General features: G+C 48.0%; 1 protein-coding gene across 5 annotated transcripts in view; it reads right to left on the reverse strand.

Annotated features, from left to right (window-relative positions):
- Positions 1 to 5400: 5400 nt before the first annotated feature.
- Positions 5401 to 23346, reverse strand: part of NRDE2 (NRDE-2, necessary for RNA interference, domain containing) — a 54623-nt gene continuing 36677 nt past the window's right edge. For all 5 annotated transcript variants that reach the window (XM_001141630.8, XM_009428286.5, XM_063793069.1 and 2 more), the window contains 6 exons: positions 20116 to 20291; positions 17624 to 18010; positions 15623 to 16551; positions 13776 to 13914; positions 6404 to 6475; positions 5401 to 5804 (listed from right to left, as the gene is read on the reverse strand). In XM_001141630.8, coding sequence (XP_001141630.3) covers positions 5679 to 5804; positions 6404 to 6475; positions 13776 to 13914; positions 15623 to 16551; positions 17624 to 18010; positions 20116 to 20291 — 1829 coding nt within the window. In that variant the 3' untranslated portion in view covers positions 5401 to 5678. The remainder of the gene's footprint in view (positions 5805 to 6403; positions 6476 to 13775; positions 13915 to 15622; positions 16552 to 17623; positions 18011 to 20115; positions 20292 to 23346) is intronic.

Consider the following 23346-nt stretch of genomic DNA (forward strand, 5'->3'; position numbering starts at 1 on the left):
CTTCCTGTTTCTGCAGTCTCCACACACACCTACCGCTCAACAGCAGCCTGTGGGTGGACCCAGCTACAGGGAAGCCTTTGGACAGGAACTCAGGCTGCGGTCCCAAGGAGTGTGGACCTCACTATGCGTTCGCCACATCACACCCCCAGAGCTGGCGTTCAACGGTAATTACAGTGGGAAATGGTCACTACCACAGAGCCAGGGATATTCGTTGTTTAAATAATAAAGGCTGCGTTAATGTGGCTATTGCTTCCAAAGGAAGTACAGCTTTCCTTTTTGGAAGTTTTGTGGACCATGCATGTTCTTAGCACTCTGAGGGCAGAAAATAACTACTGGTGTTCCCAAGAGACTGGGGATTCCTAGAGATATCTTGAAAGCCCTTGTTCTTGGGCTCAGAAACCTCATCCCTTTCAAGGTGTTCAGAAACATGTCGGAACTTCCCCTTCCCTTTCTCCGTCTATTTCCGTCATTTCTCTTTCTGAACAAATCAGGCCTAAAGCTATTAAGTGGGGCAGATCAAGGTAAGCGTTCCCTTGACAGGTGGCCTGGTGTGGGTTGTAGGGGCCCACATTGAATGAGGAGTGTGTATTAGTTTTCTGTTAATACTATAACAAGTTACCACAGGCTTTGTTTAAAAACAGCACAATTTGGCCAGGCACGGTGGCTCACGCCTGTAATCCCAGCACTTTGGGAAGCTGAGGCAGGCGGATCACAAGGTCAGAAGTTTGAGGCCAGCCTGGCCAACATGGTGAAACCCCATCTTTACTAAAAATACAAAAATTAGCCGTGCGTGGTGGCGGGTGCCTGTAGTCCCAGCTACTCAGGAGGCTGAGGCAGGAGAATCGCTTGAACCCAGGAGGCGGAGGTTGCGGTGAACCAAGATCCCGTCACTGCACTCCAGCCTGGGCGACAGAGCAAGACTCCGTCTCGAAAAAAAAAAAATAAATAAATAAAAACCACAATTTTATCTCAGTTCTGTAGGTCAGAAGTCCAACACGAGTGTCTCCAGGCTAAAGTCTTGCTGTTGGCAGGACCGTTCTCTCTGGCGTCTCTAAGGGAGAATCCGTTTCCTTGCTGAGGATTATTGTTGGCAGAATTTAATTTCTTGGAGTTGTGGGCCAGCTGAGGTCAGCATCTCCTTGCTGGCTGCCAGGTGAGGCCTTTGCCAGTCTGTGAAGGCCACCCTCCCTCCTGACTCGTGGCCCTTCATTTTCCACCAGCAGCAGCAGGCCCAGTCCCTCTCTCCCACCGACCCTTCTTTCTGCCTGCCTTTTCTATTCTTATGGATCCTTGTGATTACATTGGACCCGTGCAGATGATCCAGGATAATTTCCCTGTTTTAAAGTTTACAATCTTAATTAATTTTTGTCTGCAAAGTTCCTTTTGCCATGTAACATTCACACGTTCCAGGGCTTAGGGTGTGGCCATCTTTAGGGGCGCCACTCTGCCTACCACAGAGGACATCCACACGTGGGGGTGGCCCAGTGCAGGGTAAGGACGGGGTGCTTGTGGGGAGGGCGGGTGTCACCCCAAGCAGGGTGTGGAGCTGTCCATGTGGAGGAGCACCACAGCATGGGGACTCAGCATGGGCAGGGTGAGGCTGGCATCCGTGTGGGGTGTCTGTGCAGGGCTGGGGTGGTCCGATAGGGGGAGTCAGTGTGGGCAGCCTGATGTGCAGTATGAGAGCCCCAGTGGGTGAGGAAGGCATCTGCAGGGACGGGGTGGTGGCAGGGGAGGGAGGCTGCTTATGTATGGAGGCAGTCAGGTAGGTAAACAGGACGGTGGGAGCCAGGTTTCTCTGAGGAGTTAAGACACAGAAAGAAGAAAACAAGAACGACCTCTGTCCACTGGGAGCACCTGGGAACAGTGACACCCCAACTGCAGTGAGCACCCCTAGACCCAGACCTTTGCTGCTAAGTATTATTCTCCACTAGAAGGAGTGAGGGCTGATTCCGGGGCTAGGCAGGGAAAGGACAGGATGAACCCAAAGTCTGTTTTGCCAGAAAGCAAGGGAGTGCTCAAGGAATGATAAGGACATGTCCAAAGGACACCGAAGCCTATGTGAAGGGGCTTCCACTGGCCAAACTTGGGACAATCTGAGCATCCTAACAAACAGTTACTATTAATGGAATACAGTATAGCCCTTTAAATAGGGAAACACACACACACACACACACACACACACCCCCAATACATATGAACTGATCTGAAAGTTTGCTGAGGAAGGGGTATTTACAGATTTTGAGAGTCTGCCACAAAACACTGTTCAGTTAGAAAGGGAAAGTCACACTGGAGAAGCCCAGCAGACACCGTCTTCACCAAGTGGTCAAATGCACATCATCAGTAATGGACACTTTGAAAGTACGTGCCACCCAAGAGTGTCAGTGCTGTCACACTCCTGCCAAAGATGCTTAGCCTGAATCCAGTGATGAGGAAACACCAGGCAAACACAAACTGAGGAACATTCTACAAATTCAGAACACTTCAAAAGTATCCACGTCTTGGAAGTCAAAAAGCTTCCAATCAGAAGGAGACCAAAGAGATGACAACCAATTGCAGCTCCTGCTCCTGAACTGGATCCTTTTCCTAGAGGACATGACTGGGCCTGAGGAGCCGCTAGGAGTACTGTGTCCATGCTGACTTCCTGTTCAGTGTCTGTATTGTGGGCGGGTAGCAGACTATCAGCAACTGACTCACATGGTTCAGGAAACAAAATTCTTTGTAACGCACTTGCATCTTTTCCTAAGTTTGAGATTAAAAAAACAAAAAACCCCAGCACATCAGTATTGCCTTTTCCTCATTGGTAATAATAGCTGAGCCTTTTCCTCTAGAGGGACAGTCTCCCTCATGTCAATTCTACAAAAGCAGCTAAAGCAAACGCCAGGGCCTAGAGTGTCAGGGTAGCGGGCTGAACTGCGCCCCACCCCAGCTGCTTCTCCAGTTTGCTTACTGACCAAAATGCTGAAATTACCATTTCGGCAGCTGGTCACTGAGGCCTGCGGTGCCAAGTGCAGGGATGCAGGAATGAAGTGCTTGTGAAATAATAGAATTCCCACAGTAATTTCTTCCCTGGCTTCCTGCACTGGTGAGCCGGACAGGGAGAACCCCGTCTGCCTGCGGAAAACCCAATGGCTCTTTGGAGCCCTTCCTCAGTAGAACAATTTAAGGTGAACTCTCCCATCACTCCCTCTGCAGCAAGCCCATCTTCACTTTTCCAATGCAAAATGATATGTGTGCCTTACAAGTAGTAGCTGCCTCCTCCTACTGGGAACACAGCACAGAGGTGCCTCCTGGCCTCCCGAAGGCCCAGCGATCCTGTGCCAGAGGCATTGCCACTGCTTCATTCCAGGAAAGAACACTGTCCCAAACCCGAGGTGGGCCGACCCCTGTGGTCTGATGTGATCAGTGACTCCTTTGGGGAAATGACGAGCGTTCCTGATGAAACACATGAGCCACTGTTTGACTCCAGCTGAGAACCCCCTTCTCAGCCCTCTGAGCTGATGGTTAGTCTTGGGAGGCACATAGTCATCTTTCAGAACTTCATGTCAGCAATCTCAAACGGGCTTTTTTTTTTTTTTTTGAGACGGAGTCTTGCTGTGTCGCCCAGGCTGGAGTGCGGTGGTGCGATCTTGGCTCACTGCAAACTCTGCCTCCCAGGTTCACGCCATTCTCCTGCCTTAGCCTTCCGAGTAGCGGGGACTACAGGCGCCTGCCACCACGCCCGGCTAATTTTTTGTATTTTTAGTAGAGACGGGGGTTTCACCATGTTAGCCAGGATGGTCTCGATCTCCTGACCTCGTGATCCGTCCGCCTCGGCCTCCCAAAGTGCTGGGATTACAGACGTGAGCCACCGCGCCTGGCCTCAAATGGGCTTTTAAATAATAACAGTGATGCTCTCGACATCTTGTTTTCTGTAAAATGCCCTCAAGGTATCTTTGATTTGTTTTAAACCTCCTCCCATGCAGCAAGTAACGTGCTCGCAATCTGTCCGAGCAGCCGCTTTATCCTCTCGGGGGCTCACTGCCCACTGCTAAGAGCCATTCCTGGCTCTCAAGGGACAGGTTGCCACTGGGGTTTGAGGGGACCAGCTGATCAGAGGCCACGCCCTTCTAAGTTCTGAACCAGATGAGAAGAGACATGAGTCAGATGGGGACTGAGGCGCCAGCTGCTGTCATGGGGAGCATGGTTTGGTCCTGGACTTCCTACTCCCTGCCCCCAATCAGGTCGGTGACATGTCTGACTGATGTCCGCCCCACGCAGAGGACAAGGGTGGAGAAGGTCCCTCTTTGTGGGCAGCCAGGAACTCATGACAGTTCAAGCCAGTTAGCTCTCAGGGAGGGGGAGCAAGTCCACCTCAGGGTGGAGCTCTCAACTTCCTCAAGTTGAGGGTTGTTTCTGTGAAAAGGCATCAAGGGGCGCAGCTGACGACCTGTCTGTCGCTAAGGAACACCCGGTGGGCTTCTGCCTACAGCCACCTGTAGCTCAGGGACTGGGGACGAGCAGGAGAGGGCAGTAGTGGGGCTGGGCTGGCCAGTTTCCCACCGTGCCCTGGGAGGCGCTCTCGTGCGCTGCCCTGCCTGCTGCTGCCCGCTGCATCCGTCAGTTGCCAGCCAAAATTATACACTGGCTTTTCTAAATGTGCTGAGGAGATACAAGTATACAGCAATTCTAAAGAGAGGAAAACAAAACAAAAAAAGCCAGAGAGAAGCTAGCCAGTCTAGAGCTCGGAGAAGATAAGAAAACCATTCCTTCCAGCCATATGTTAATAGTGAAAATCACTCAGCACTAAAAATCTCTTCAGAGGCAGAACAAGTCTGAGAAATGGATGTTGACATTTCATTCTGTTCACAGCCCTCGAATGCAACACCAGAACCGGGCCAGCCTTGGCCTTCATAGTGTAAGCAGCGTTGCTGCACAAGCGTGCCGGGCCCCTCATGCAGGCAGGGCTGGGGCTGGCGGTACAGCGTGCTCGGCTCCTAGACGGCTTGGGAGCAGGCTTCCCGCAGAGGCTGCCACTGCCCCGGGCAGCCTTCCACACTCAAGTGGCCTGGGACCTGCTGAAGAGCGGGTTCTGACTCCACAGGCCTGAGTTTTTCAGCAGCCCCAGGGCACGCTGCCCCTCCAGCTCCAGGCGGAGGCATCGCCGCCGAGGTAAACTCAGGGAACTTGCCACACACTGCGTGCAGGCCAGAACACCAAGCATTAACTGCGGGTCTCAACACAAGAGCAAAATCTCCTGCTCACCAGCCTGGGGAAGACATCCTAGTGCTGAAAAACCAGACCTTTATCTCAGAGAGGGCCTGGCAGGACCACCACGACACCAGCGGAGGGAACACATTCACCGTGCGGGGGCCAGTGCTGGCTGCGCACAGGGAGAGAATGAGCAAGGACGCTGCCACGCCTCAATCATCATCGGTTTAATGACCACGTGGCATGACTCTCTGGCTATGTACATATATACACATATTCACATATATAATATGTAAATAGCTTTTGTGTCATTTACACACCCAAAAAGTGTGCAAGATGTGAGAGGCTGGCAGCCCACATTATTACTATCGAGAAAGAACATTTCAAAAGCCGAGTTCTCCTAACACACACATTCTCTACTCGCACCTCCTAGCTCCGCAGGGTGGGCAACTTGGCCTCACAGGCACAGCCCGTTTTCCCACTGCTCTCTAATCCTCCAGCAGCAGCTCCAGCTCCTCCAGCGGCAGGCGCACCCGGAGCTCCTTCTCAGTCATCAGGTCCAGGATCTCCTGCATCTCATCGGGGAAATACTCCACAGCGTCCAGGTACAACACCTAGGGGCAGGCAGGAAGGCCGCCTTACTCAGCCGCCACTTCCTGTCAGCCTGGAGGAGCTCAGGAAGCAAGGGCCAGGTTCCTGGTGACCCTGCCCTCCTGTCGCCCTCCACAGCCCCTGCTCCCCTTGGCTGAGACTTTCTTAACTCGGGCAGCACTGGGCATGTTCAGGAAGGACACTGAACTCGCAAAAGTGAGCAAACGCCAAGCGAGGCCTTCTCTTTTAAAAGGGGTCCAGGAATTGCTGGCCGTCGCCCTCAGTTTCACTTCTGAGTGTCACCTGACCTGGGCTCTCACAGCCAGGCTGGGACATGATCCCAACTCTTTCAGCATCTGGGCTGGACTCTGACCAAATGCTGGGAAACCAGCTACCCACGGCAACACTTCCATGAAGCACCAGCCCCAGGCAGGGCCAGGCTCTGACTCCACAGGGGACAGTTTCACCAGGAAAAGGCTCTGGATGTACCTTGGGACAGGGTATGGCGTCCATGAGCCGAGCATCCCCAGTGCCGCGGGGCAGGCTGGGAAGACACTAGCTGGACGGAGACCTGGCGGGAAGTTTTCGGGAAGCTGAAGACACCATGGCCTTTAACACTTACCTTTGCCCAAGGGCAATTCTGAAGTGCTTTGTAGAATACACCTTTGCTTCTTTCTTTATTTCCTAAGGAAACCTGAGGTGAGGGGGAGAAAATACAAACATGATTAGTTGACACAGAGAGGCTAAGGCTACACAAACGCCCCTGGATGACGGGCACAAGCCCTCAGCTGCAGTGAGCCCACCTGTGCAGAGGGCCTGGCACCGTCACGGTGGCTGTGGGACAGGGGCAGGTGCCAGGGAGCACTCTCAGAAGCCACTGCTGTGTTGGGGTTGTTTCCTCCCATTCAAATGGCCCCAGAGTGTCAATCCTGAACACTACTGACTTTTTAAAGTCTCAGATCTCCTCCTTTGCTGTAGGCTGTCACCTCTGGGTGTTAGTAACACTGCTTGAAACCAAGGAGTGTCAGTGAGGTGAGGCTGAAGACATTATACAAATAGAGAAAATCTTCTACAATACTTATCTTAGAAAACATAGAGAAGACACTTGCTTTAATACTTGCCATTTTCTGAAAACTATCTTTTAGAGAAACGAGATGGCCAGGACTGTGATCACTGACCTTACAAAAGGTGCAAGTTCCATCGGCAATCTCAGTATCTGTGTGGATATTCAGCACGTGTTCTCTCTAGATATAAAACCCTCCGTCTCGACTCAGCCACACAGCCTCCTTCCCAGCCCAGTGTGGAAGGAGACCCAGCCTGGGACCTCCGCTGACAACAGCCCCTCTCAAGCCCTCAAGGAATCACAGCCCACACGGGCAGCTCCACAGGTAGCTGTGCAGCCAGGAGTGGGCACAGGCAGGGCTTGTGGAGCTGAAGTCTCTGTTTCCACCCACCCCGTCCTGCAGGCTCCCCTCCCTCAGAAGGTTCTAGGGGACGCCAGCCCTGCCCAACCAAGCGGCCGGGGCACAGCATCCAGCCCGGGACCAGTGAGGGCTGCTGACCGGCTTCCCAGAAACCTGAACAGTGGCATCCAGGGACTCCACTCTCCAATTTACATCTCAGGAACTCCACCTACCAAGGATGGCCTCACTCCCTTTTCTATTTGTTTGTTTGTTTGTTTTTTTTCACTGTCTATGTTGCCCAGGCTGGCCTTGAACTTCTGGGCTCAAGCAGTCCTCCCACCTCAGTCTCCCAAGTAGCCGGGACTCCATGGCCAGTCCTTCTCAACGGTTAACTCCCACAGTCACAGGGACGGAACTGTGATAACCTTGCTTCAGGCAAGGCCCAGTCTTTCCCCAGCCTCTGCAAGTGCCACGCACAGGGCCAGCTGTGAGGCTCGGAGGACTCCTGCATGTCCTCCCTGGTGGAAGCCTCCAGTTCTGAGGCTGAGCCTCTGAATTTATAACCAAAGAGCCACTGAGCGCTGTCCTTCCTTCCCATGCTAACATACTTCAGCGTTATCATACTTTCCTAAGATACTGACAAAATGTAACAACCATGCACAGCTAATCTCGGAACCCAACAAATCCAGGTACACAGCTGGCTAGCCTCCATCAGTGCTGGAGATGCCCTCACTGTACGGAGGTATGGAAGGGCTCGATGCCAAGTGAAAGCTTGGTGGTGACCATGTGTGGCTTCCGTCCATGATTTCATCTTCTGAGACGTGGCCTGCGTGTACGTTTGACCTCTGACTGGTGCAGTCTCGAGGGAGGGAAGAGTTCATGGGCGCTATCTGGCTCTCCTGGTCCTTTCTCATCTTCTGAACTGACAACTGAGACCCCTCATGAAATTCCTAAGTCAGGACTGAAACATAACAGAGGGGGCAACTCTTCTTTGCTGGAGTTCCCATGGTACTGTGTCCGCACCCTATGGGATTGTGTCCAGGTAAACGTCTCCTCAGGTGGACTGGGAGCATCTCAGGTAACCAACAGGGTCTTTGCTGGGAACCTAAGAAAACAGCTAATGGAGGAGCAGAACTGCCATGATGGGTGCCCGAGTGAGTGTGTGATTCGGCCAAGGGCAGTCTCCCAGAGGGAAGCAGGAATGGAGACTTCACACAGAGGCCACTTCCCTCACACGAAGCCCCAGGAACCGAATCTCATACAAACCATCTGAAGAACTCAGCCAACAAGATGCTGGCCGGACACGGTGGCTCACGCCTGTAATCCCAGCACTTTGGGAGGCTAAAGAAGGCAGACTGCTTGAGCTCAGTAGTTCGAGACCAGCCTGGGCAACATGGCAAAACGCTGTCTCTACAAAAATATAAAAATTAGCCCAGCACAGTGGTGCGCACCTGTGGTCCCAGCTAAGGTGTGGGGATTGCTTGAGCTCAGGAGGTTGAGGCTGCAGTGAGCTGAGACTGCGCCACTGCATTCCAGCCTGCATGGCAGAGCAAGACTCTGTCTCAAAAAAACAAAAAATGCTTATGACTCAGACCTGAGCTGGGCCACAATAATTCTCCCCTGTGTGACCACGGGGGAGGCGAGTGACAGTGGCGGGCAGCTGCCCATTGGCTGCATCACTAACGTCCCAAGTGTTTGAGTCCTCCGTGTAGAGAAGCTATTTGGTGCTTCGTAATCACTTGTTTTGGCATTTGTCTACCTTCTTAGCAGATGTGTGCCACCTCCCCATGGGGGAAGCAACATCTCTAAAAAATGAGGAAGCTGAAGGTCTTAAGGCTTTTGCAAATTTTGATTCTCTTTTTTTATCTCCTTATAAACAAATGTGAGCAACTGTTAGCTTATACAATTTTTTATGTAACAAAACATAACCAACCTTGTCCAAACAAAAAAAGATGCATTTCTATAATGCTCCCTCCATGTGCTCCTGAGAGAAGACTGACACTCTGCTGAGAGGTTTATTGGTTTATCTCTGATAGAACTCAGGGGGATTCTTTTCCCTCCCACCAGCTCTTGTAAATGATGGCCTTTCAATATATACCGACTCTTGCCAGCTGTCAACAGGATGGAACAAATTATACTAGCGGGTAAAAGAAAATCTAATGATTCACAATTCAGAAATGCCACTGTTCCCTTTTTATTTAAGACGTCTTTCATCAATCCCATGAAATCAACTAACTGGCTTATATACTCATAGTTCCTTCTTTATTGTGTAGGTAGATGACCAAATTAAAGGATTTTAAGTATCTTGAAAAAACTGCAATTTTAGCTAAAACAACAAAACAATAAACAAGCCAGGGGCAGTGGCTCGCGCCCATGATCTGAACACTTTGGGAGGCTGAGGTGAATGGACTGCTTGAGCCCAGGAGTTCGAGGCTAGCCTGGACAATATGTGAGACCCCATCTTTACAAAAAATAAAAAAAACAGCCAGGCATGGTCGTGCATGCCTGTAGTCCCAGCTACTCAGGAGGCTGACGTGAGAGGATTGCATGAGCCCAGGAGGTTGAGGCTGCAGTGAGTCGTGATAGTGCCATCACACTCCAGCAGCCTGGGCAATAAGAAAGACCCTATCTCAAAAAAAAAAAAAAAAAAAAAAAACTTTGGCTGAGAGTGTTAATGTATATGCAAAACAGCGCATTTGAAAGTCTCTCCTAAAAGTGAGGTTTTAACCTGCTAAATTCCAACATTAGTGGAAAATTTTAATTGCTGTTTGTCCAATTCCTTTCCCTCCCATATTCTCCGTGGCCAAGAATAAGCTTTAATTCCTTCAAACTTTTTTTTTTTGAGATGGAGTTTCACTCTTGTTGCCTAGACTGGAGTGCAGTGGCGCGATCTCGGCTCACCGCAACCTCCGCCTCCCGGGTTCAAGTGATTCTCCTGCCTTAGCCTCCCAAGTAGCTGGGATTACAGACATGTGCCACTACACCCGGCTAATTTTGTATTTTTAGTAGAGACGGGGTTTCTCCATATTGGCCAGGCTGGTCTCGAACTCCCGAACTCCTTCAAACATTTTTACAGGGAAAAAAGTGCAAGCAAGCAAATAAGCTTGCATGCATGTTGCAAGAGTATATGTATGTGCATATGTATAAGCAAGCACGTATATGCACATGTACACAAAAAGGCACAATCGCACAACCAACCTCACAGCCCTCCTCCAGGGAGCCTTAGCCTTCCCCCCGGCCTGCGAGGCTCCCTTCTCCCGCCTCTTCAGGCACTCGCTACCTTCACCTTGCATGCTGGCCCTAATGTGATTTTTCACTGTGTTAACAAAGTGCTAGGAGCCTGCCCAGATGCCTCAGGAACTGCTAGGGGCAGTCTCTGCTCTAATTAGTCCTTAGTTCCAATACTACCTTTCCAAAAAGAGAGAAATTCTCTAAGGGGCCAGATCTTTTTTTCAAAGCCAATAAGCACTTTTTGTCTACAACTGAACCAAACTAGGCTCATGGAAAATTCTTAGTAAAAATATTGTACATTTGCACCTTACCCTGCCTCTACCTGTAAAAGACTGGGTAAGTTAAACTGGCAAATGTGCAAACTCCACCATTTTAAATGTAAAGATGGGTGGAATCTTTATGCTGGGAATATCAGGGAGCATCTGCTCTGCTCTCTCAGCTGAGCAGCCTGATGACAGGAGTGGAGGTTTCACTAAAACCCTGGGCTCCTGACTGCTGCCTCAAACTGTTGTCTCTACTAACAGCAGCATCCTGCCTGCAAGTTTCCAGCTCACACACGAGTCAAACCTTAAGATCAGAGCTTCTGGGTCTGAAGAATAAATGTTAAGAGAAATGCATAAACTTTTGCAGGTTTTTTTTTTTTTTTTTTTTGAGACAGAGTCTGGCTCTGTCGCCCAGGCTGGAGTGCAGTGGCGCAATCTTGGCTGTCACTGCAGCCTCTGCCTCCTGGGTTCAAGCGATTCTTCTGCCTCAGCCTCCCCAGTAGCTGGGACTACAGGCACCTGCCACCACGCCCGGCTAATTTTTTGTATTTTTAGTAGAGACGGCGTTTCACCGTGTTAGCCAAGATGGTCTCAATCTCCTGACCTCATGATCCGCCCACCTCGGCCTCCCGAAGTGCTGGGATTACAGGCATGAGCCACCACACTCGGACTTGGTAATTCATTTTTGACGCCAACTTCTGCCCCCAAGAATGTGCCCATTATTCCTGAGTGTGCCCATGAGCAGCTGTCCTGAGGTCACAGGTCCTGCCCAGCCCCTCAGGCCTTCAGTGCCTGGCTCCTTCCAGAGGTCAGAGAGACACACCCGATGAATTCTGGAATCAAAGACAGGAATGAGTGGGGGCCCAACAGATACGGATACTCGCTCTGTATCTCTTTACACTCCAGTTTTGTCATGTGTAACATGATCAAGTTTTGAGAATTTATCCTATGGAAATCTTCAGATATATACATAAGATTTATGAGTAAGGAGGTCACTTTGTTTTTTTTCTTTTTTTTCTTTTTGAGACAGGGTCTCACTCTGTTACCCAGGCAGGAGTGCAGTGGTGCGATCTCAGCTCACTGCAAACTCCGCCTGCAGCTCACTGCAACCTCCCTGGTTCAAGCGATTCTCCTGCCTGAGCCTCCCAAGTAGCTAGGATTACAGATGCCTGCCACCACATCCAGCTAATTTTTTTTGTATTTTTAGTAGTGATGGGGTTTCGCCATGTCGGCCAGGCTGGTCTCGAACTCCTGACCTCAGGTGATCGGGCTCCCTCAGCCTCCCAAAGTGCTGGGATCACAGGCATGAGCAGCCTCCCAAAGTGCTGGGATCACAGGCATGAGCAGCCTCCCAAAGTGCTGGGATCACAGGCATGAGCCACCACGCCTGGCCAGGAAGATCACTTTTGATTTCCGAAACGTACAATATTCATTGAAGACCACTTGGATATGACTGAGTACCCCTGAACTAAAGCAAGAGGCCTGGAAGACTGTTTCTAAAAAAAAGTGCAACTTGGCAACAGATGTATTACAGTAAACGAGGCCCAGCCCAATGCCAGACCTTTAACCCAAGGCTGAGCCAATTCACAGACTCTATTAAAGCCAAAGAGCCACCTTTCAGCTTGTACATTCACATTCACATTCACAAAATTAAATGGTGTCTCACCATATTTAATCTCTATGGTACTTTTAAATGAACACAAAGCTGCTTTAGAAATGTCGATTTTAGGCCGGGCGCAGTGGCTCACACCTGTAATCCCAGCACTTTCAGAGGATGAGACAGGCAGATCACTTGAGGTCAGGATTTCGAGACCAGTCTGGCTGACATGGCAAAATTCTATCTCTACTAAAAATGCAAAAATAAGCTGGACTCACGCTTGTAATCCCAGCTACTCAAGAGGCTAAGGCAGGAGAATTGCTTGAACCTGGGAGGCAGAGGTTGCAGTGAGCCGAGATCCCACTACTGCACTCCAGCCTGGGCAACAGAATGAGACCTTGTCTTAAAAAAAAAAAAAAAAAGGAAATGTTGATTTTTTTTTTTTTTTTTTTTTTTTTTTTTTTTTGAGACGGAGTCTCACTCTGTCGTTCAGGCTGGAGTAGAGTGGCATGACCTTGGCTCACTGCAGCCTCTGCCTCCCGGGTTCCAGCGATTCTCCTGCCTTAGCCTCCCAGGTGGCTGGGATTACAGGCGCATACCACCACACCCAGCTAATTTTTGTATTTTTAGTAGAGACGGGGTTTCACCATGATGGCCAGGCTGGCCTCGAACTCCTGACCTCAGGTGATCTGCCTGCCTTGGCCTCCCAAAGTGCTGGGATTACAGGCATGAGCCACCATGCCCAGCCGGAAATGTTGATTTTAAAAATTACATTCTAGATTACATTTTTTTTTTAAGAGACAAGGTCTCATTTTGTCACCCAGGCCGGAGTGCAGTGGTGTGATCATAGCTCACTGCCACCTCAAACTCCTGGGCTCAAAGAATCCTCCTGCCTCAACCTCTGATGTAGATGGGACCAAAGGCTCACAGGCACCATGCCCAGCTAATGTTTTAATTTTTTTGTAGAGATGGGGTATCACCATCTTGATTAGGCTGGTCTCGAACTCCTGGGCTCAGATGATTTTCCCGCCTTGGCCTCCGAAAGTGCTGGGACTACAGGCCTGAACCACGGCACCCAACCTGAACCTTTTAATAACAAAACAATCAGGACCTAGAAATTCTTATGAGCAGAATAGCAAAGAATATAGGTCTCTTTCAAAGGAAAGTTCTTAGACCATTTTGCAAGTTACCGACTTAAGTCAACTCAGAGAAACCCACATTAAATCCTATTGCACTGAATAGCCCAGTAACTACTCAACTTCGTTCTACCAAATATTTCGAGAAGATGGACTACTTGCAACCTCTTCCCAAGTCCTGAGAGATCTGACATTATTCCATCAGGATTTCTTAGAGATTCACCAATGCCAAGAAGATGAGAGTGAAATATGGCCTCCCAGCTCTCCTGGGCAGGGGCTACTTCTCATTTCATAAATACCTTCTCATTTATGAAGGAAGAGGTAGAGCTCTGCGTGAACACAAAACATCTCAATATTTTCTTACCAGAAAGTTCAAATACATCCTCCACAGCAAGGGGCACTGGCTGCCACTGTCGCTGCGCATGGCATTTTCAAACAGGGCTTGGATCCGATGCATTAAGCCGGTCTCAGGAATTGTGGCGTGGATCTCTCTACCGTCTAACCTGCAAGGTAAAGGCTCACGTGACTCTGACACAAGCTCTCTCATCCTACATCACAGAAGGAAGAGATGCCTTAGTGATGATAAGTGTCAGCAACAACCAGATCAGACAGACTCAGGGGAGAGCTGTCCCTCAGGCGTAGAGCGCTGTGTATGGGGCTTCTCCAAGGCCAGGAGAAGGCACAGGCCAGAGTTCTGTGGTTTCCACACCACACCGAATCTGTCTTGAAGTCACACAAAAACCCGCTCGCTTCTGTTTTCTAAAGAAAGCTACCCTTTGCTGGGCGCGATGGCTCATGCCTGTAATCCCAGCACTTCGGGAGGCCGAGGTGGGTAGATCACAAGGTCAGGAGTTGGAGACCAGCCTGGCCAATATGGTGAAACCTTGTCTCTACTAAAAATACAAAAATTAGCTGGTGCCTGTAGTCCCAGCTACTCGGGAGGCTGAGGCAGGAGAATTGCTTGAACCCGGGAGGCGGAGGTTGCAGTGAGCTGAGATCACACCACTGCATTCCAGCCTGGGCAACAGAGTGAGACTCCGTCTCAAAAAAAAAAAAAGAGAAAGAAAGCTACCCTTTAATCAGCAGAATGCAAATTCTACTTTACAGGAAGAAAAGACCTTTTGATTTATAATAGAGAAAGCAAGGCTCACATAGAGTGAACAAAATCCCAATGGAAGAAATAAAAAACAAGTGAAATATTATTCAAAGACAATTTTGGCTTATAAGGTCAGAGTGAAGCAACAGCAAAGATTCTGGGAAAACAATGATGCCTAAGCTAATGTGTCCCCCAGATTAACATTTAACCTTTAGAGAGAAAATACTGGATCAGGCCGGACACTGTGGCTCCCTCCTATAATCCCAGCACTTTGGAAGGCTGAGACGGGAAGATCGCTTAAGCTCAGGAGATGGAGACCAGCCTGGGCACTATGGCAAAACCCCGTCTCTACAAAAAATAAAAAATAAAAAAATTAGCCAGGCGTGGTGGTGCCTGTAGTCCCAGCTACCGGGGAGACTGAGGTGGGAGGATCACTTGAGCCCAGGAGGTCAAGGCTGCAGTGAGCTGAGACTGCACCACTGCACTCCAGCCTGAGCGACAGAGTAAGACCCTGTCTCAAAAAATAAAAATAAAAAAAGAAAATATCGTTATCAAAGATGGAATTTAAACATGACACTTCTGTCACTAGGAATGCTGACAGAAGCTCCCAGTCATTACACACTTTGTACCAAGCACTTACCTCACTGACCCCTCAGAGAGACCCTATGAAGTAGGTTTTTCATTCCCATTTGACAGAGAGGGAGCTATGAGAGGGGAAGTGGCCTGCTCGAGTTCACCCAGCCGAGAAGAGCTGGCACTGGAATCCAGAAAGCTGCCACCTGGCCCCGGTGCTCTTAGCCATCAGGCTTTTGTGACGGCTTCTCAGCATTCTCGTGATCTGACGGCCACCACCCATGCACACAGAAACAACATTCATACTCCCCAGAAGCACACCCAGGCGACAGCCACCAACCCCCCTCCTGAGAGGCGCCGCTACTTTGTGTCTCGCTTGCCTTTCAATCTGTTATTCTATGACACCTACAGCCCCACGGCAGGTGTTCTGGGCACCGTGCCATGTTCATCCCTGTATTCCTGAGACCCAGCAAGGTCAGGGAAACACAGCAAGCATTCCATAAACATTTGCGGGGCACACGAACAGAACGGTCTGGAATTACCTCTGGACAGTTTCCACCAGTCTCTTCCTCAGTTTCTCAGCTTCAATTGCAAACAACCAAGGCTCCAAGGGTTTGGCAGACCTGGTGATTGTGTCAAAAAATCTCCTGGTTTTGCTGGCACTGTGGGACTTATTCTGAATCTGTACATAGGACCTCCAAAGAACCTGGTTGCCTGGATACAACTTTAAAGCCTGTGAGAGTGCCTCTCGCAGAGGGGCCAGCGGGTAAACACTCACTTTCATGTGGAATCTCAGCAGGCTCGTGTGCATCAGTGTGATGGCTTCGAGAACACTGGTCCAACTCTGGGAGCTGGCACTGTCCCCCTCGCCAGAGCCTTCTGGGAAAACAGAACTGTTCAGTTTTGCAAACACCTGTTCGTATATCTGCACAGCAGCATCAATCCCTATGGTCAAATACTGGAAGAGCATGAAGCATTTAGCCAGGCTAATTAGGCGGCTACAGGAATCGGTGGGAGCTGGATCGGAGACACAGCTGTCACCCAAACAGTCCTGCAGTGCGTGCTCGTAAGCCTTTCGCGCTTTCAAAATGTGAACAGCCAACACCTGTCCAGTGTAGGGCCCATAGGGGCTGCTCTCAGTCAGCTTGGTTAATATGTGAACAGCTCGAGCTGTGGCGGCCCCTCTCACTTCTGGCGACAGCTCCACCTCCAGCTCAGCATAGAGCAGACTGAGCTCACAGAGGTCAGAGTCTTTCAGTTCTCTGCTTCCTGCCATGCCGAGTGCTGTGTCAAAAACTTTTCTGGCATCCTCCGTGTTGCCAAGCAACCACTCCAGATGTGCATACTGCTTCCACAGGCAAAAGTTGTTGCAGTTTTCTGGCTCCTTAAGGAGATTCTTGGCTAGTTTTTTGCAGTTCTTCCCTTGTGACTTTAATCTCTTCTTGTTTTTAGTGTGCAGGCACCAAATGACCTACAGGGAAAAAGAGAAGAATGACTTCAGGTGCTCTGTAATTAAGGCGTCCTCTGCTGCCAACTGTAGAAAGCACTGACAGGAAAAAAGGCGTCTACACTTTCTCCCTTTATCACAGGTCTGGTAAACACTGAGGCTCTCTGAGCTGGAAAAGAAATGAGGATTTTTACCAGGGCCACAACTGCCCCCAAATTTATAATCCAGGGTTCCAGCTGAAATCTCTATAAACAAGGCTGATACCTACAAATGTTCTCCAAAGAGATGTGGCCACAACATTTTAACACACTATTTCAATACAGCCTGGTGTGTGTAATCTGTAGTTGAAGCTTCAGAACTTGGGTGCTAAGAGAGCCAGTACTAACTGTGGCCAGCAGAGGACAGAACAGCCGATCCAGACTCATTTCTAGCAGAAAGAGGAGGGTAAGTATTATCAGTAGCTTATCTATTATTTATTTTTGAGATGGAGTCTCACTCTGTCACCCAGGCTGGAGTGCAATAGTGCGATCTCAGTTCACGGCAACCTCTGCCTCCCATGTTCAAGCGATTCTCCTGCCTCAGCCTCCTGGGCAGCTGGGATTACAGGCACACGCCACAACGCCCAGCTAATTTTTGCATTTTTAGTAGAGACGAGGTTTTGCCATGTTGGCCAGGCTGGTCTCGAACTCCTGACCTCAGGTGATCCGCCCGCCTCGGCCTCCCAAAGTGCTGGGATTACAGGCGTGAGCCACCGCGCCTGACGCTGATCTATTTTAATAAGCCCCTGAATGCTCTGACGCTGCTTTAAAACTATTTTGAGAACTCATTGTTCATATAAGGACGGGGACCTGGTAGTGCAAGATAATACAATAAACAGCTCGAGAGTCACTGAGGTAGCCTGACTCGTTCCTGCCTTACTCCTCTTCACTGCGGCCCCTCAGAAGGGCAAACACACACAAGGTGCCTTCAGGGTCACTGGAGGAGGAGGTGCTGGGGCATAGTTCCAGGGAGAGCACTCGGAGGCTTACAATCCTGTTTATAAACACTGACGTGAAATGAAAAGTCCCCAAACATGGGAGGACGAGTCTGGAATTACCTTTGCAATCTCATACTGTAACCAGGAGAAGCAGAGCTGGGACTTCTCTTTGCCTGAAAACAAAGGCATGACAAGGTGGAAGACATTGCGGATGAACTCCTCGCCCTCTCGGTTCTGACCCCTGGTCCAGCGAGGACAGCCCAACCTATCCATGCGGCCAACACAGCTAGCCCCAGAAAACAAAGGGTTGAAAAAAGTCAAGGGCTTTTCATCATAAAGTCCATTATCAAAGATGCTGTTCTCATCCATGGCCAGATAAAGACAGGAGGCTGGAGGAGTAAAGCCAGAAGGCACACCCAAGAACTGCAGGAAGGCCTCCACCAGCTGGAACTGAAGATCATGGCTGGAAAGTCTGATCAAAGATTGCCCAATATCATCAAACAACACCTGCAACAAAGACAAAATAAAGCGACCCATGTAACAAAACAAAACCTGCACATTTGTCACAATTCTGTTTATATGCGTGTACTAATGGTTCAACATTATTCAAATTAAATCAATTTTAAACAGACAGGAGCTAAGCTCTCTGTTAGCACAAGCCAGAGGCCTCGCAAGGCAACCTGGACAGCTGGAGAATAACTGTTAGGCCGCCCTGTGGTGCCATTAACATTTCAACACATGGGAAAGCCTGAGGAGGAGAGAAGGCATGAACGGGTTTAAGCCAGAAGCTTTCAAAGTATCCTGATGGATTTGTAGAAAATCTAGAAACATGTTCACTTCTGAAAGCATACATAATTGCTTTTGTACTTTGATAACGCATGATGGTGAAAAATTTGTATTGTAAGATGGAAGATAAGAACTTTACTATTTGTGGTTTCCTTGTACAAAATTGCTCCAAGAAATGAAAAATATGCTCAAAACTAGATAAACAGACAAAACTAGATAAACAGACAAAACTAGATAAACAGACTCAAGGTAAGAAGGAACCTACAGGAGCAATGGAGCACGTTAAAAGCAATTATAAGAGCCTAACACTAACTGTAAATGTCTACAGCTGAGTTCATGTAATAATTTAAAAACATAAGGCCAAGGAGGCCACCCTTTGTGTCCTGGTGCTGCTTATCTGATTGGTCTTTGTGGCTCTCAGCAAAGCGGAAATCATAACATAAGCACAATAAACTAGAGTATGTGGGACTCAATCAAAACCATCAATTAATCAGAAAGCTGCTCTTTATGTTAAAAATAAATTAGAAAGCTTTTCTCCCCCAGGCTTTGATTACAGAAAAAGCTAAATGGCAAGAAATTGCTTGCAGCAGCAGTCTGCTCCAGAAATCTGCTTCCAGGAGACTGCTGGGACTCTAAGCCTTGAGAAATGACTTCCAGAAGGGTGGCTGTGAACTCTACAAAATCCTCAGATACCAAAGAAAGATTCCACTCTTCTGCAGACATTCAGCTTCAGCGAGGCAAGAGGCCTCCCAGGTAGTCCCCTCTCCAAGACTTCCAGTGAGTTGAGGCTTCGCTAGAAGCTGGCCCCTTCTTCCTCCAGAGATCACCTCTGTCTCTATCCCCACTTCTCTGTGTCCTCACTGCAGTCTGGCCACCCCATTCCCCACTCCTCAAACGCTCCTGGCACTCTAGGGCCTTCACTTGTGCTGATCCCTCTGCCCAGAGCAGATGCTCCATCATCAAACAAATATTCCTTCAACATCCAAGAGGATTCACCGAGTGCTCACCACAGGACAAATGCTGTTCTAGGCACTGACGTCAGAGCACTAAACAAAAGGGATAAACTCCTTGCCTTCAGGGCGCCTCGTTTGTAGAAAAGGTCACAGAGCTCCAAGACACAGAGTTGGTATCTGGTTAAACTGGATCAATTCCAGGTATCAAGACAGCGTTTCTTCATTTTAATTTAAAACCTCCAGAGCTGCTGGCCACTAAACACAGAGCAGCATGTAACAAGTCACATGGTAACAGTAAATGAGATAACACAGAGCAACTGCCCGGCACGCCACAGGTATTCAATAAACACTAGTTTCTTCTTCCGCAAGACACGCTGATGCCAACTGTCCAACATGGACTGTACGGCCAGTCCCTCTTGTCTTCTAGAGTCCAGTCTATCTGCTACAGCTTCACGGACCCAAGAGTGGGGTGGGGAAAGTGGACACAAGGAAAGAATCTAGGACAGTGATTCCGAGTTTTTTGAATAATCTGTATGTATCCCACAGGGCTCCACATGAAAAATTAACTGAATGACCTGGAAGACAATTTCCAGAGGGGTGACCACAAGGGCCCACCCACCTACTAGGGGACAGAAGCTCTCTGGTCAAGCACCTATATGCTCCCCCATCACCAGCAGCCAAGGAAATTCTACACTGATATCCAGCAGGAAGGAAGTTTCCACAGATGAGAACAGGAGCAGGTTAGCATCTCCTAAGCTAGCCAACTGCTAAGAGAGCTCCAGCGGCCTCCTTTCAGATAACCAAAGCGCATGGGAATGGAAAGCAGGCAGGGACCCCCTGGACAGCTTCCTGCCTGGGGCGGAGGATACATGCCTGTCTCTCGGGATCCTCACAATCTTCCTCGGTTTGCTTCTTGGTCTTATCAGGGCGCCAGGGCCGCCAGTGCCTCTGGTCACGGGAACGCTCAGCAGCAAGCCAGATCTGCCACCTGGGCAGAGTTTTATCTTTTATTTCCTGGTCATCCTCTTCTGGTTCATCGTCATCCTCATCTAGACAAGAATGAGACTTCTTCACCTCATCAGCAAATAAAACCACCATCGCCACTCAATCAGCCTGCTATGTCAGGGACTGTTGGGCACCCGCAATGCCAAGATGTGTAAGAGCCATGCCAGTCTCCCAGGATACTCAGTGGCATTTAGGAACTCTTTGTAATCAGTCAAGTCCTCAGGAAGCAAAGGAAGACAAGGTGATCAAATCAAATTATTTTTAATAGTATAGTGATTAAAATGGAAATGACACATACTCTAGAACAGTACTGTCCAACAGAACTCGCTGTGATGATGAAAATGCACTACATACCTGCATTAACAGGGTAGCCACATGTGACTCACTGGGCACTTGAGATGTAGCTAGTAAAGGAACTGAATTCCTTTTTTTTTTTCTGAGATGGAGTCTTGCTGTTGTCGCCCAGGCTGGAGTACAGTGGCACAATCTCGGCACACTGCAATCTCCGCCTCCCAGGTTCAAGCAATTCTCCTGCCTCAGCTTCCTGAGTAGCTGGGATTACAGGTATGTGCCACCATGCCTGGCTAATTTTTTGTATTTAGTAGAGATGGGGTTTCACCATGTTGGTCAGGCTGGTTTTGAACTCCTGATCTCAGGTGATCCACCTGCCTTGGCCTCCCAAAGTGCTGGGATTACAGGCATGAGTCACCACGCCTGGCCTGAATTCTTAATTTTATTTAATTTTAAATAGCCACATGTGGCTAGAGGTTACTGTATTAGACAACACAGTTTTAGAATGCTAAATGACATTTAATGATGGCGCTAGTTTAGATTTTCTTAAGTCATCCGAATTTTTAGCCAGGGACCGTATAATTAATTATGACCTATGCTCACTAGAACTTGCCTTTAAAAAAGCCAAATCAGGATATCCAATAATTTATTTCACTTTGTTTCCTAACTCTGAACACGTAGAAGGGAAGAGGAAGAAAGCCAGAGTTATCTGTAAAGTTCAAGGTTAAAAAATAAAGTATATAAAATGGTACAGCCACACAGGAAATCATTTTGGCAGTTTCTTACAAAACTAAACATGCACTTAGCATAACTGCACTCTTGGGCACTGATCCCAGATAAATGAAAACCTACGTTTACACAAAAACCTATACGCTAATACTCAGAAGCAGCTTCATGCATAATCGCCAACACCTGGAAACAATCCAAACATCCTTCAGTAGGTTGAACAGTTAAGCTGTGGTCCATTTACACAATGGAATACTACTCAGCAATCAACATGAACAAACCATTGATATATGCAACAATTTGTATGTATCTCAGGGAAATTATGCTAAGTTAAAAAAGCCAATCTCAAAAAGTTACACAAAACACAACTGTTCCCAGGGATGTGGACAAATTGGAAGCCTGGTGCCCTGCTGGTGGGAATGTAAAATGGTGCAGCTGCCGTCTGCTGTATGGAAAACAACATGGCATACTAGACACAGGATTACCATATGAGGCGATTCCACTGCTGAATATCTACCCAGGAGAACTGAAAGCAGAGTCTCAAACAGATACTGTACACCCATGTTCATAGCAGCATTATTCACAATGGCCCAGAGGTGGAAGCAACCAAAATGTGCATTGACAAATGGATGGTATACACACATAGTGGAGAAGTGTTCGGCTTTAAAAAGGAAGGAAATCCTGGCGTGACATGGATGAACCCTGACGACACTATGCTAAGTGGAATCAGCCAGTCACAGGAGGTCAACTACTGGATGATTCCACATCCACCAGGTTCCTAATGTAGTCACATTCATAGAGACAGAAAGTAGAATGACTGCTGGGGCCTGGGGGGAGGGAGAAGTGAGGAATTTGTCTTTAATGGGTACAGACTTGGGGAAGATGAAAAAGTTGCAGAGGTCGATAGAGGTGATGGCTGCATGGCAGTGTGAATGTACTTAATGTCACTCAACTGTATACTTAAAAATGATCAATTTTATATTATATTTTACAACTAAAAAAATTTTGTTAATGTTATATACCTTATGATTCCATTTATATAACCTTCATGAGATAACAGGAAAACAGAGAGAACAGATTAGTGGTTCCCATGAGTTAGGAGGGGGAAGGGGCAGACGTGGCTAAGAAAGGATACCGCGAGGGAGCCCTGCAGTGATGAAACAGTCTGATCTTAATTGTGGTAGTGATTACACAAAGCTACACACGTGACAGAAACTGCCTAGTACCATAGAAACACACACACCAATGAGTGCATGTAAAATGGTGAAATGTGAATGAACTGCAGACTGTACCAATGTCAGTTCCCTGGTTCTGACATTATACTGTGGTACTACCACTGGAAGGAACTGGATGAAGGGTGCACAAAACCTCTTGGTACATTTTTTCTACTTCTTGTGACTCTATACTATTTCAAAATAAAATATTTTTAAAAACTTAAAACACATAATGTGTATATGTAGTATAATAATAATATATTGTGTATATTAGCATTACATATCATATATATTAGCATAATGTATATATTAGCATTCTATTATTCCACCAATATTCTGCCTAAATGCTCTTCTGAGTTTCTCAAAGAAGAAAACTGAATGTATTTATCACCTTCTTCTAAAGATCTATGTTTAAAGTAATCCTTTAATCACACTGAAAAACTCTTATAAGAGAAATTACCTTTGTGAGTCATACATCAGACTTAGATACCTGAATTTACTACATTAAGGACTCAAAAGATTACAGAGCTTTGGACAGACATTCATGTATAACAACTACATACTAACAGAAAGTGAGGGCAAGAGAGAAGAAACATGCTATGATAAATGCTTGACTGCAGGATGAAATCAACTACCCTCTCAACGCTAACCTTTCAGGGTAAATAAGAGAAGTTAAAAATAAAATAAAAACAAAAATTGTTATCAATTAGGTTTGCTGGAATCAAGAAAATTTTCAGCCTTTCTTTTGACCCTCCTAGTTTTTTGGAGGACTTCCATTAAATTCATTAGAAAGAAATTCATAAATTCAGCAAAAGTTTCTCCATAATGGAAATGTGTGAGAAGCTTGCAGAGAATGTAAGTACCAACA

The sequence above is a fragment of the Pan troglodytes genome, chromosome 15, assembly GCF_028858775.2.
Source record: "Pan troglodytes isolate AG18354 chromosome 15, NHGRI_mPanTro3-v2.0_pri, whole genome shotgun sequence".
Taxonomy (NCBI): domain Eukaryota; kingdom Metazoa; phylum Chordata; class Mammalia; order Primates; family Hominidae; genus Pan; species Pan troglodytes.